This window comes from Hydra vulgaris, chromosome 12 (assembly GCF_038396675.1).
Source record: "Hydra vulgaris chromosome 12, alternate assembly HydraT2T_AEP".
In the NCBI taxonomy this organism is placed as follows: Eukaryota; Metazoa; Cnidaria; class Hydrozoa; order Anthoathecata; family Hydridae; genus Hydra; species Hydra vulgaris.
Genome location: NC_088931.1, coordinates 20,354,082 through 20,370,000, shown reverse-complemented (window position 1 = coordinate 20,370,000; position 15,919 = coordinate 20,354,082). Strand labels below are relative to the sequence as shown.

Here is a 15,919-nt window from a genome sequence, read left to right as displayed (position 1 = left end):
GCTTTGGAGAGGAAACGCTGATGTGCTGGCAAAAGGTGACTTCGAATTTCGAAGTTTAAACTTAAAATAAAACCAGTATAAAAAAGTATAAATAATAGTTTTTTTGCAAATTGTTCTTTAGAGTGATTTCAACACAATGAACATTTCATTATCTATTTTGTTTTATTTTGTCGTAAAAGTTATACAATATTAGTATAAAATTGTATATTATTAAAATTAATTAACAACAAAGTTTGTTTAATGCTTTTTTTAATTAACAATTTGCAGTTAAAAATTAAAAAGCATAGAATGTAAACTGAGGCCAGTGTTAAACTTAAAGTCTTTTTTTCACTCTTAACGTTTTTAATTTTTTAACTTGACCTGATATTTTTTTCTTTCTTGGTGGCAGTAACTGTCTTCTTCAATAACTTCCCTTCTCTTTCCTTTTCCTAATAATGCATTTTTATTTCTTCTTGTGATCTTTCAATCATGTAGCATTAGTTTTTGGTGTTTAAAAAATAATTAATTAAAATTTATCTTAATTAAAAAAAAAAACTTCATTAAACTTCTTAATTAAGCTTCTGTTTGTCATATTATACTGTTATAAACAAAGTTTAAACAGTAAAAATTCCTTATATAAAAAAACACGTTTAAACTAAGATTAACAAAAATGATTTTTTTAATAACTATATTTCAAAAACTATTTATTTAGAAAAAAAATATTCATTTAAATCCAACTCCGTAATATCATTGATTTATATCCAACTCTGTAAATGATGCGGTAGTGGTGTAGTGGTAAAGCGCTCGCTTCATAAGCGTGAGATTCAGAGTTCGATCCCCACCACGTCCCTGGTAGTACCGCGCCCAACTTGTTTCTCCGCGCAGCGGCCTTGTAGGTCAAAGTTTGTGTTTTGGAGTTATAGAGTTGAGAGAGGGTTATAACCACAATTAAGTAGCCTCCTCGTCTGTAGTGGCCTGCTCGGCCTTGAGGAGGTGAATAACAAAACAAAAAAAAACAAAAAAAATATCACAATTGATAAGCTTAATTTAGTACAATTTTGATTTCTATTTTTCTAAGGCATTGTCTGATCCCAGCCTTTAGTTGGCAAACATTATCAGCAGTCCAAACATCCATATACACTTATTGTATAAGAACTAATCAAAAATCTATTATAAAGCATGCTTCTGTTAATATGAAATATTCTATTTTGTCTTTTTGTCTTACAAGTGGTTTACTACAATTTACCTTTGTGGTCATGCATTGTGCAACACATACACAATCTTATATGCGCCACAGCACATGCATCTCTCATTATTGTATTTTTTGTCACAGTAACAATATTTTTTAAATATTGTGCACTTGCTGTTTTACAGATCCAGCACCAAATACAGTTATGACAACGTGCAATTTTCATTTGGACTAGATTGTTTCCAATAAGTTTGGCATTGAACTGTGGAGTCCTAAATGTGAAACTGTGCTGATGTGTAAATTTTCAAACACATTTTTTATACAAGCTTGACACACTCCCACAACTAAATCCTCTAAACTATTAGAGGATTTAGTTATCTTGAATGTTACCCATTTGCCAACATTTGCTCACTACAAGAATTTGTATTAAATGATTTTCTATAAATTTCTATGACAAAATGTTGACATTTTTGATTTCCAGAAATTGACAAAAATCAACTTAATAGTTTGAAAAAATTTATAAATTAACAAACCTGTTGCAATGATGTTTGTATTATAAGGGCACCAAGCCACTGCTCTCAATGAGTAAGAATGGGCATCAATATATCGGAATGGTAGAAGAGCTAAAATAAAAACCTAATTATAATAAAATTGCATGTATATAATAAATTTGTTATATATATATAAAATTGCATGTATATAATAAATTTGTTATATATATATAAAGGTTTTGTATCACATAAATAAATCAGAGAAAAAATTTGATTTAATGATATTTATTTAAACACTGTATTGTTTTCTAGAGAAATTGTTAAAAAGAATGTTGCATTTGACCGAATTTTTTAACTCTGTTTTAGGTTATATTTAACTTTTTTATAAAAATGATTGATTATTTTACAAATGTTACTTTGTTTAATGTTTTTTCCTAATCTCATATATAAAAATTCATTTGTTACTCTTTTCCTTTGTGATTTTTTTTTTCTAATTTAAAAAGTTTAAAAAATTGAACTGAAATAACTACAAGCTAAAGAGCGAGTAATTATAAGAAAATTTTATAATAAAAACATTTTTCAAAATTGTTTTTGTGTGAAATAATTCAAATATAAAGAAACAAATTTTTAAAACTGTTTATGAAAAAAGATTTTATCTAAGATATCAAATATGGGTGAATCCATTATGTAAAATATAGCATATTAAAAAGTGTTTTCAATTTTAGAATAAATAGTTTACATTTTATATTTTATTTTTAAAAAATATTCAATTAAAAAATTAAACTAAAAATTTAAATAACTACTTAAAAATTATCAAAGCTCTATAGTTCTTTGTTGCTGTTTTTTTGTTGTTTTTTTTTATACAGTTTTTAAAATAAGAAATTTAATGAAACTCTTATACTTATTATATGAATTAATCAAAAAATAATTGTGCCAAAACATTAAAATAAATCTTCAATAATGTACTTTTTTTTAAGATGCTTTTTTACTATTTTTGTCTATGTAAGTAACATACAACTCAACAAAAAAAACATTAAATTTAATTAAAAAATTATTAAATTAAAAAAATAATAATAATTGTATTTTGCACGGGCTTTATTATATATATATATATATATATATATATATATATATATATATATATATATATATATATATATATATATATATATATATATATATATATTAGGGTGGCCCTAAAAACAATTTTTTTGAAAAAAATCTGCTCCCACCCTTTAAATGTGTTCTATATAATACAAAAACACTAGGTTTAAAATTTTGTTGAATAAAAAATATTTTTAGAGGTCCCCCAAAACCCTTTAATATTTAACGGGTCCCTAATATTTAAAAAAAAAAGTTTCTCGAAAATAGGTCAACCTGGTACTCAAATGAAGCGAAATTATATAAAAATTTCAAAAATAACATTCATTTTGAAATAATAAAGTTATTTTAGGTTTTACTACGTAAAAATCTTGTTTTTTAGCAAAAAATGAAATAAGTGAATTTTTCATGATAATTGTGATAAGTAAGTTTAAACTTCAAATTTATTTTTCAAAATGAATAATATTTTTGAAATTTTTATATAATTGCGCTTCATTTGAGTACCAGGTTGACCTATTTTTGAGAAACTTTTTTTTTGAAAATATTAGGGACCCGTTAAATATTAAAGGGTCTTGGGGGACCTCTATAAATATGTTTTTTTCAAAAAAAATTTAAACCTAGTGTTTTCGTATTATATAGAACACATTTAAGGGGTGGGAGCAGATTTTTTTAAAAAAAGTTGTTTTAAGGACCACCCTAATATATATATATATATATATATATATATATATATATATATATATATATATATATATATATATATATATATATATATATATATATATATATATATATATATATATATATATATATATATATAATTAGTAAAAAACACTTATCTAACTTTTATCTTCGACTCGGAGTTTCACCATCGCTGGATCATCAGGAAGAGTTACTAAATCTCAAAAAAAATTCAATTTATAGAAGAAAATATTTTACAGGAAGTTATAAATTATTATAAAAAATTTTTAATTACTATATTTTTTTGTTAACGGGAAGTTACAGAAAGTAATTATGAAATAATTTTCTTTGGAATGGGGATAGTTTAATTTGGTCATTTGTTTTTATAATTTTTTAAGAGGTATTTATTTTCGTGCCTACATTTAGAAATTAATTCAGATTTTTTATTTAATAAATTTTCTTGATTCAAATGAGTAATTATTTCAAATTTTTCTTGCAAACATAGCATACATTTTTTGGAAATGTTATTATAGGCAGGGGCAGATTTTAGAATAGACCATTGTAAATTAAAATTTTTATTTTTTTCTTTTAAATCCCAAATATATTTTGACAGCATAGTCTCTTTTGAATATTTTTTGTGTTTAAACGATTGTTTGTGGTTGGCATAACGTTTTTTCCATTCCCCCTCGGTTAAGCCAATATATTGTTTATCAGGGTTGTTTTGTGAGGAAACAATGCACTTGTAAATTACATTTTTCGAAAGGCATTTTCCGTTTAGAGGGCAATCTTTTTTTTGTTTACAATTACAATAATCAGTGTTTTTTTCTTTTATATGTTCATTTTTATTAATTAACAATGGGAAGTTACGACGGAGCAGAAATTTGCGAATTTGTAGGTTTATATATTTTAAATACCCTTGCTAAAATAATCCAAATTAATCAATTAGGTCTTTATCGCGACGACGATTTAATAATAATGCATAAAAAATCAGGGCCACAACTCGATAAAATTAGAAAAGATATTATTAAAGTTTTTAAAAATATTGGCTTCCTAATTGAAATAAATATAAATTTAAAAATAGTGAATTTTCTTGATGTCACATTTAACCTCTCAGAAAGTTCCATTAAGCCCTACAAAAAACCTAATGACGAATTATTGTATATTAATGTAAATTCGAACCATCCCCCTCAAATTCTAAAACAAATTCCAATTTCAATTAACAATAGGCTAAACCAAAACTCTTCTAATGAAAATATTTTTAACTCCTCTAAACGCGTTTATGAAGATGCCCTTAAAAAAAGTGGCTTTCAAAATTTCGAGCTAAAATTTGAAAAGAAAATTGCAAAAAAGCGTAATAGAAATAGAAACATAATTTGGTTCAACCCCCCGTACAGCAAAAATGTTTCAACAAATATTGGTAAAATTTTTCTAAAATTAGTAGACAAACATTTTCCTCCCTCTAATAAATTACATAAGATTTTTAACAGAAATATCATTAAAGTAAGTTATAGTTGTACAAAAAATTTAGAAAGAATTATAAAAGGCCACAACTACGCGTTAATTAATAAAAATGAACATATAAAAGAAAAAAACACTGATTATTGTAATTGTAAACAAAAAATAGATTGCCCTCTAAACGGAAAATGCCTTTCGAAAAATGTAATTTACAAGTGCATTGTTTCCTCACAAAACAACCCTGATAAACAATATATTGGCTTAACCGAGGGGGAATGGAAAAAACGTTATGCCAACCACAAACAATCGTTTAAACACAAAAAATATTCAAAAGAGACTATGCTGTCAAAATATATTTGGGATTTAAAAGAAAAAAATAAAAATTTTAATTTACAATGGTCTATTCTAAAATCTGCCCCTGCCTATAATAACATTTCCAAAAAATGTATGCTATGTTTGCAAGAAAAATTTGAAATAATTACTCATTTGAATCAAGAAAATTTATTAAATAAAAAATCTGAATTAATTTCTAAATGTAGGCACGAAAATAAATACCTCTTAAAAAATTATAAAAACAAATGACCAAATTAAACTATCCCCATTCCAAAGAAAATTATTTCATAATTACTTTCTGTAACTTCCCGTTAACAAAAAAATATAGTAATTAAAAATTTTTTATAATAATTTATAACTTCCTGTAAAATATTTTCTTCTATAAATTGAATTTTTTTTGAGATTTAGTAACTCTTCCTGATGATCCAGCGATGGTGAAACTCCGAGTCGAAGATAAAAGTTAGATAAGTGTTTTTTACTAATTAATTATCGCTCTGGTCCTTCAGAACATTGAGCACTCTATTTGTAAAATACACTAACATAATTTACATATATATATATATATATATATATATATATATATATATATATATATATATATATATATATATATATATATATATATGGGCAATTCCATTTTTAACTTACATTACAAGTGCAACAACTTTATCAAATATTTGCCTATTTAAACTGTAAATTAAACTTTTAGCTATTTTGTATGAAAGCTGTTAGTCTAAAGAATAAAATAAGCTAAAAAGTTTTGAGTCTGGCCAAAAGAGGGCGAACTTGTTACTGAAAATGCCACTCAACTTGCATTACACAGAAAACAAGGCAAAAAATTGCTTCAAATTTTAGGTCAGATTTCTGTGAATTAGTAAAGCGGTTTGTATTAGAAACTTTCACAAGATGTTGAGAATTCTATACCAACTTAAAAAATATATAAAAATTTATCAGAGGTGGCTGGCTAAGGAAAATAAACTGGATTTTTTTGATACTATGTACTTAACTTACATTACACCACTTACGTTACCAAGCGATTATTATCGTGGATTTTTTATACCTATTATTAAGAGTTAAAGTTACATAACAAAAGTATTGAACACATTCATTAAAAATAATTAACTAAGAAAACTTTAAAAAATTGGTGGCACTCTTTATGAGTGATTTTTCATAACATTTATAAAAGTTATCAAATCGAAAAAAAATTTTCCGCAAGACCAAGAGCAACTTTAAAATTTTTTTTTTAGTATTACAACTTAATACTTATTTGAATCATTTAAAAAAATCTTTGCTTTGTCGAAGTTTTTATTTAAACTTTTTACGTTTGTGCGTATTGCCTTATTTGCATTAGGTTGAATTTTTAAAATGCTTCAAAGTATTTACATTTAAACCTTTATAAATTTTTTTGATGTAAAAACTGCTATCACAGTTTAGGAGGGAGAGGGGGTTCAAGTATATGTGATTGCTTTATGGATAACCCCACTTAATTGCATTTACAAACAACTCGTTTCACTAAAACAAAAATAAAAAGTCTAAATAAAAATATTTATATAGTTCTTATTTTTATTTATGCATATTTTTATGTCAACCAAAATAAGAATACATAAACAAATAAAAAAACGATATAAATAAACGATAAAAAAAATAAAAGATTTTTTTCTAAATTCTCCCAAAATAAAAAGTTTCATTTAGAACCTTGTCAAACCAATGCGAATTACTTAATGACGTACTTTATTTTGATAATGAAAAAGCGCCAGAACTTTAGTAAATGGATCAAGTTTTAACTTACATTACACAAATTTAAAATAAAAATGGGCTTTAACTAAGCATCATCATTCAAAACTTTAAATGTAAAAACATAACATTTAATATTCTTTCGCATATATTATTAAAAAACTTAAGTTTTTTAACTAAATTTAAAAAAAACAAAAACTTTATCACATTTTTGTTAACTTATATTACATGAAAATTGCAAAAGTTCTTTCCTTATTTTATTGAAATATATATATTTTATAAAGTATAATCTCTGACCAACAACAATTTGAACATGTTAGTTCCATTTTCACACTAAATTAATTCTGATTATGCAAATAAATTCATGGTTAAAATAAAATTTTACAATGATACTTTTTTTATCATGCAACAATGAGAAAAACCGTAACTTTCGGAAGCATAAAAATGACTTAAATTAATTTTAGTACATAAGGTATATTATAAATAATCTTTCATGTGTCTACATCAATATTCATTTGCTTAAAGTTGACGAAAAAGAGAATAAAATTTGACAATTTTTTTTATTTTCTGCCGTGGAATTGCCCCCATATATATATATATATATATATATATATATATATATATATATATATATATATATATATATATATATATATATATATATATATATATATAAATATATATATTTGATATTTAAAGCTGTTTTGTATTATAATAAAACAAAATTCATAATCATAAAAAAGTGCTAACAAGTAGGGTGGTCCTTAAAACAACTTTTTTTAAAAAAATCTGCTCCCACCCCTTAAATGTGTTCTATATAATACGAAAACACTAGGTTTAAATTTTTTTTGAAAAAAACATATTTATAGAGGTCCCCCAAGACCCTTTAATATTTAACGGGTCCCTAATATTTTCAAAAAAAAAGTTTCTCAAAAATAGGTCAACCTGGTACTCAAATGAAGCGCAATTATATAAAAATTTCAAAAATATTATTCATTTTGAAAAATAAATTTGAAGTTTAAACTTACTTATCACAATTATCATGAAAAATTCACTTATTTCATTTTTTGCTAAAAAACAAGATTTTTACGTAGTAAAACCTAAAATAACTTTATTATTTCAAAATGAATGTTATTTTTGAAATTTTTATATAATTTCGCTTCATTTGAGTACCAGGTTGACCTATTTTCGAGAAACTTTTTTTTTTAAATATTAGGGACCCGTTAAATATTAAAGGGTTTTGGGGGACCTCTAAAAATATTTTTTATTCAACAAAATTTTAAACCTAGTGTTTTTGTATTATATAGAACACATTTAAAGGGTGGGAGCAGATTTTTTTCAAAAAAATTGTTTTTAGGGCCACCCTACTAACAAGTGCTAACAAGATATTTCAAATAAAGTGCTAACAAGATATTTCAAATAGAGCCATATATATATATATATATATATATATATATATATATATATATATATATATATATATATATATTAATGAAGAAAAAAAAACATTTTCTACGGTACTTAAAGTTTCATGCTTATAAGGCAATCATCAATCATTGAATACAAAATCAAAAACAAAAAAACCCGCTAAAAATTACAAAATACTGTGTAGTGGGATCTTTACGTTGCTAATAGACATACTTGATGGCAACAAAAGAAAAACAAAATATTAGCTAACCACCTGTGTCAAAAAATGTCAATTAAGTGAGATCAAGAAAAATTGTTCGACTAAAGTAAATTCCCAGAAGTTGAACTTTGGCTGATATGAAATATTATTTTAATTTAAGGCAATTTTTCTTTATTCAATGCTAAAGTATTAACATTAATTATTCATACATTATACTAATAAAAGTGTGAAAAATGTTTCAGTAAAAGAATTTATGTATTGTATTCACGCTGTACACTCAAAAGGTAAGATAGAAAAAAGTTTAACAACATAATAACTTCCTTATTATTTGGTAATAAAATAGCATCTAAAAGCTAGCATAAAGAAATTTATCAAAACTATAAACTAATTGCTTTTTTAAGGATGTATTATAATAATTTGTTTTGTAACAGTTTTATTATAGTTATTTTTTATTATAGTTACATTATGTTATGTCTGATAATGATCTATTCAATTCAGATCTAAATACAATGAAAAAGTATTGAAAATATTAGGCTGCTGTTATTTATGTTGCATTAAGTTCTTGCAATTAAAAATTAGAAATTTTTTTGATCAAGTTATTTTGATTTCTTTATTTCCTATATGAAAAGTTCAAGTTAACCAAAGAAATTTGCTGAAAGGGGACATAAAAAAGTTATCAAAGGTTCAACTTAAAGGGATTCTAAAGTGCCGAGACAAGTTGTGATAAAAAAAAATGTTTGGGCTAAATTTTTTTGAATAAAACAAAATAATAAACGTATACCAAGAAAAACTAACTTTATTATTTTACTTGAAGCTCACCATCTCCATGTTAGCCAGTTGCTGTAAGTCTTTGAAATATATGCTGCAATCTACAGAATTTATAATTTATTCAAGCGCGTTTAATTCAAAAGAGTTTTAGTGTATGACATCATTGTAGGATTTTTTTTTTTTTAATCAATAATATTTGTTTTTGTTTTATTTGTTTTTTGAAAAAAGCGTTTATCATTAATTGTGACTGACTATTATGACTTTCCTATAAATTTTATAGGCAGCTAAACAAAAGAATGTTTTTTTATAGAGCACAAAAACCAAATAAAACTAAGATTTTATGATACACTCTTTAATATAATAAATATATAAAAAAGACATTGGTCACCTTATTATATATTCTGAATCTTTTTTCTTTTTATGTAAACAATGTGAACTTTTTTTCTAGTTCATCTAAGCTGTTTATTGCTATGACCTTTATGTTCTCCTATCGAAATGACATTTTACAAATTCTAAAATTTTAAATAATATATAATTTTAATAAATGACATCATTTATTAGAGATATTTGCCGAATTCTTTAAATTTTGGAAAGTATTTATAGATTTTACACTTGAAAAATATATAAACATCTTTTTAAATTAATTATAGCAATAATTAATGTTTTATGTCAACAATTCAAGACAGGTGGCAATTAAAATTGTCAATGTGTTGCAGCGCGTTAAAAAACTTATTTAATATTTCACAATTTATATGTCATATTTGGCAAGTATTTTACATTAAAACATGACTCTTAAAATTACAAATCAAAAAAAAACTAAAATTGACAATAAAAAGTTTTTCATTAACGATATCAATTTTAAAAATGACATGATAATGCTACACTTTTTTTTCAATCTTGACCAATTATTGTTCAATTTTAAAAATAAAATAAGCAATATATGTTTTACAGATGTAAATTTTAACTGACACCATTATGTTATTTAATAAAAACTATTTTTATTTTATGCCTGTAATGTCTTCTTTTTTTTAGACGGTTTGATTTACATAATTTTGTAACAATTTTTATAACGTTTTTTATTACACCTAATGATGTTGACCGCAATAGGTTAGTAAAATATTGCAAATATATAATTACTAGCTGGAGTTACCCGGCGTTGCCCGGGCCAATATTTAAACTGACTTGCCTGATATCTGTACACAAAAATGGGCCAAAAAATGGTCGAGATCGGTCCGGCGGTTTGGATTTCTATAGAGAACAAACAAACACACACACAAACACACATTGCCCTTTATATATATAGCTGGAGTTACCCGGCGTTGCCCGGGCCAATATTTAAACTGGCTTACCTGATATCTGCACACAAAAATGGGCCCAAAAAATGGTCCCCCCTGACCCCGGGGTCAGGGGGGCCATTTTTGGGCCCCCTTGACCCCGGGGATCGGGGTACGGGGTCAAAACCCAGCTAAGAACCTTCTCCCCATCGAGGACTACCCCCATGCCAAATTTCATCGAGATCGGTCCGGCGGTTTGGATTTCTATAGAGAACAAACAAACAAACACACACACATTGCCCTTTATATATATTAAGATATCGAAATATAATTAAAACAAAAAAGTTTATATGCAGCATTCTTTATCAAATTCAACAATATAAATATCATATAACAAGAATACTGCTTTTAATGGCAAAGAAATTCACAAAAAAATGAGAAAAAAAAAAATAATTGAAAATATGAAATGCAAGCCAAAAATGTTTTACAGAATAAATTTCATTAAATATATTCTCGCATGATTAAATAAGAATTTCAAGAATATTTGTACCTGATGAAAAGTTCAGCAATAAATGCTGTTAATTAAACTTTCATAAAGTTAAATAATACAAAATAATCTTTTTAACAGAATCTTAATAAGGATAATAACCATTTCATAACAATATATATAACATCAAATTAATTTATAGCAATAGACAAGCCTAAAATATCTGAAAAATTTTATTGATATTTTTAATGCGAACTTCGCGAGATTTAGAAAATAGAATAACTAAACAAATTCTTTAGTAATCTATAATGAAAAAAAAATTTTTATAACTTAATGAAAAAAATAATTTTTAGATTTCTTATTAAAAGATTGTAAAATGATGGAAACTGGCTTTATTAAGTTATACGTAAAAGCTGCATTTAGATATATTATAACGCTATTGGTTTTGATAGTCGTGCGAACAATTAGAGTTGGGATATATATCCACCAAAATTTATTAACTCCTTGGTCACCATGCTAAAATAAGGCGTGAATATGTTCCAAACACAATACAACTGCTTCGAGTGAAACAACAAAGTTAGTTTTTTTTGGCATACATTTATTATTTTGTTTTATTCAAAAAAATTCACCCCAAACATTTTTTTAATCATTCTCTTTAATATGAACACAACTTGTCTCGGCACTTTGGGATTCCTTTAATAGAATATAAACAGTAATCACTTAAAGGATTTCAAGAGACCAATTGAAACAGTTTGAAACAACAAAAGTTTAAGTTAACTGGTGTTTGACTTACTGGAAATAAAATATATATAATTGAACATACATATGAATAAACATATACATATATGCAAAAATTACAGTTCCTACTTCATCTACTGGCAGAAAAGCTAATGTGTTATTGCTTGATTTACTAAGAAAAGCAAGAGTATTAGAAAACTTAGTAATTGGGTATCTAGAAGATACCCAATTACTAAGTTTTTTTAAATTTGCAAGTTAAAACAAATTTGCAAACTTAAAAAAGCAAAAACATGTACATGTACTTGGTGCTTGGTGAAACCTGTTCAGACTGGTAACAAAGTAGCAGTGGAGTAATACAAGAATTAGTACTTGAATTATTTCTATTCTTAATATTCTTAAGCAACTTTTTTGTCAACTTTTCCACACAACAAAAATATAGGCTAATGTTAGAAACTTGAGATACAAGAAAATGAATTACAATTTGATATAGATAAATTAGCTAAATGGTGTCATGTATGGAAAATAAAACTTATAATAAGAAAGGGTAAAACAATGCATTTCAGTAAGAACAACAACAAATCCTTGACTAAAAAACAATTTATGAATTTTTCTACAAGACTTCAATTTAATAAAAGATATAGGTGTTATGACATCTACTGTCTCCAATTTACAAATTACAAAACGGAACTTGGTGATCCTAGTTAAATAGTGTACATCCACTTCGAAAACAATAATAAATTAGCAGAAATTTTATTAGATTGGATAAAGAAACAATAAAAGAAAGCTGTCTATTAGGAGAACTATTATTCTAACTTTACTTAAAATACCTTGATTCATTAAACAAACAATATATGCAATTTATGTGTTAATGTTATTTATTACTTTTGTATTCGCAAGTTTGTTTTATTTTTCATAAAACTTTTGCAATCTGACACATTTAAGTTAACTTGCCCTTTTCACAAAAATGAAAATTGAAATAATTAGTGTTCTATCGATCCATTAAATAAATGTAATTATTAAAACTAGTCAAATTACATAGAGCTGTTGCAGCTATCATGATCAGTCTTGGTTTAATTATATAATAGTGATACAATGATTTTGGCTAGTCCCTGTCTGAATACATTGTACTGCTGCAACTATCATGACAACTCTACAACACTCTTTGCAACTAATAAGACAACCCTCTTCCCCATCAATTTAATATGAGTACTAAATTTAGCATTTTATACCAACATCGTTAGTATTAAATAATAAATATTATTAATAAACTACTATTCGTATGTTTATAATTGTTATATATAAAATAATTATTATTCATATGTTTACTAGTTAACTTTTTTTTCATTGTCTAAACATTTTTAACAAAAGAAAATTAAAATGAAAAAAAACCTGGTTTTCCATGATCGTCTGTTTTAAGAAATATTGATGATGTTTTTAAATCCCATATTCTCAATCCACCTTGAAAAACAGATTTTTTGAAAAAAATAACAATAACAACAATTGCAACAACAACAATAATAACAATCAGATAACTTTTGAAAATTTTTTTTTTACTTTATAAGCTTATCACATTTTTGCAATAGAATTAAAAAGATTTGCTCAAAACCTTTTATATTAATAAATCAAAAACAATTGAAAAATATAGAAATAAAGGTAACAGTAAACCTAAAATACTTAATCAAGAAAACACAACAGCAAATTTCAAAGGGCAAAAACCTGTTAATTAAATGTTTTAAAAAAAAGGACTTGTTAATTAAATGTTTTAAACAGAGAGAAAATTGTTAAAAGATAAGAATGAAACTGAAAAAAAATTTACGCTAGTAAAAATTTTAGGAAGTGAAGTAAATGACAAGTCTTCCAAACAACCAGCATTATGCAAATAAACAGCATTGAATACAGGTTGTTTTTTTTTTTAATAAAACAGCCTTTATTCAGTACCTGAAGTTGAAAAATTAGAACTTTTTATTTGGTTGCCTAAGTATAGGTTGACAGTGTATTACCTTCAATCTTATCTATATTTTATAAGTGTATAGTTAATTATCTTTAATCTTATTTTTATAAATGTCTACTGTCTTGTAGAAAGCCCTGAGGCAAAAACTTTAGTGGTAAGCACAATAATTCTGTTGACCAGCATTGAACCCCTTCTACATCTATTAAGCTGGCGTAGATGTTAACCTGTGTTACATTGTTTCCTGCCTAGGATGATGAAAGCTGAATCTTCTTGACTGTACTCTCAGATTTTCCTGTTATCTTTTAATAAGGCTACAGCTTTAAAACTTAGTTTTATAATTCTCAGGCCGGCTGGTAATAAGGTTTCCCAAACTCTGTGGTAACACTTAGGGAGCTTAATTCCATCAACAGGAATTGTTGATGGATTTAGGCTCCCTGCAAGAGATTGAAAACCTCTTGCAGGGAGCTGAACAACTCGGCTCTAACACCACTGACCCCACCTAGCACTAAAGTCTATAACTTCTGCATTTCTCAATCTCTTACTCAAATAGACAACTTTATCACTCACTTTTCAGACAACCTAACCACTTACATTAGCTTGTGTTCAGTTTCTCCTTATTCTCCTTGGTGGTTCCAATCATGTAATGATCTTTTCACGACTTTCTTGATGAGGATCCCTGGCCTGTTGTCTCTTCTCTCCTGGCTGATAAATGCGTCTCCTACGTTACCACTTGGATCCAGCCAGGAATGGAAGCTTTTAATCCTTCATACCCGTTCCAAATCAAACCTCATTCTACTCCATGATTTTCACTTTCTTGTGCAGCTGCTATATCTAATCGTAATCAATTTTTTCATCTTTTTTAAAAGAACAACACTTTTGAGAACAAACACCAATTTATTATTGCAAGAAATCTATGTAAAAAGGGGCTGTCTGATGCATAAGCTCCATTATTCCCAAATTACTAAATCTCCTATCTTATCTCAGAAGTTTGGTTCTAGAGACTTTTGGAAAATCTTCAACAGCATCTTAACAAAGGTAGGTTTAACACTCCATTTCTCCTTAATAGGACTGATTTTATTACCTCTCTCAAGGACAAGCCTGAACTATTTGCAAAGAACTTTTCTTTTAATTTAACTCTTAAATTTTATGGCCATACTCTTTTTTCCATACTATCTAAACAGGTTAACCCATTGTTAGACATTCAAATCACCAAACATTCCAGTAATAGTCACGCAAAAGTATTCTCTAGAACTCTCAACAATTCTCTCTAAACTATTTAATAAGTTTTTGATTGAATCTTGTTGAAGCTTGCTGGAAAATGACATCTGTGGTTCCAATATCTAAAAATCTTGGAGAACATTTTGACCCTTTTAACTATTGCCCATATAATTATGAAGGTAATGAAAATATATTAATGATGATCATGAAAAAAATATTTAAACACAAATGCTTATGCATATAAATGCATATACATTTGTGCATATAAACACATAATTCACTATACATAACTTACACATAAACAAAAAAACTAACCATCCCCATAACCAGCTGCTAATTTAGAGTGTCCACTAGATGGTAACCAAGAAACACACAATGTTAGTCCAGTTTTTATTTGCTCAATTGCGTCTATCTTTTGAGGAAGCAAAGTGATAACAGGTTCAAGATTAGCAAAGACTAATAAATAAAAACAATTAATGCAGCAATAAAATCTATGAATAAACAACTATTTTAGATAGATAAATAATTTTACTGCTTTTGCTATATAAATATTATATAAAAATTGTTCATTAGATGTATATAAAATTATAAGTATATAAAAGTTGTTCATTAGATGTATTTTTAATGAAAATTAACTCACTTGGTTCATTATGTATAAGACTAGAAGGATCTGGTATACTATAAGTAAAAATATTTCTTTATATATTTATATATTTAACCTTAAAAATAAAAACTAATAAAAGTAAGTAATAACAAACTAATGCAAAGTAGCTAAAAACATGTTGTTTGTGAATTGACTATTTCAATAATTTTGTTCAATTCTGGATCATTTATAGGTGACAAACAGGTTTAAACGTCACAATATATATCATCATTTAAAGTTAATATTTATA

The 15,919-nt window shown here is 25.9% G+C and overlaps 1 protein-coding gene across 1 annotated transcript in view; it reads right to left on the bottom strand.

Annotated features, from left to right (window-relative positions):
- Positions 1-15,919, bottom strand: part of LOC100200373 (uncharacterized) — an 81,945-nt gene that overhangs the window by 20,142 nt on the left and 45,884 nt on the right. The window contains exons 19-22 of the mRNA XM_065812489.1: positions 15,667-15,704; positions 15,342-15,482; positions 13,247-13,315; positions 1,702-1,791 (exon numbers count right to left, since the gene is read on the bottom strand). Coding sequence (XP_065668561.1) covers positions 1,702-1,791; positions 13,247-13,315; positions 15,342-15,482; positions 15,667-15,704 — 338 coding nt within the window. The remainder of the gene's footprint in view (positions 1-1,701; positions 1,792-13,246; positions 13,316-15,341; positions 15,483-15,666; positions 15,705-15,919) is intronic.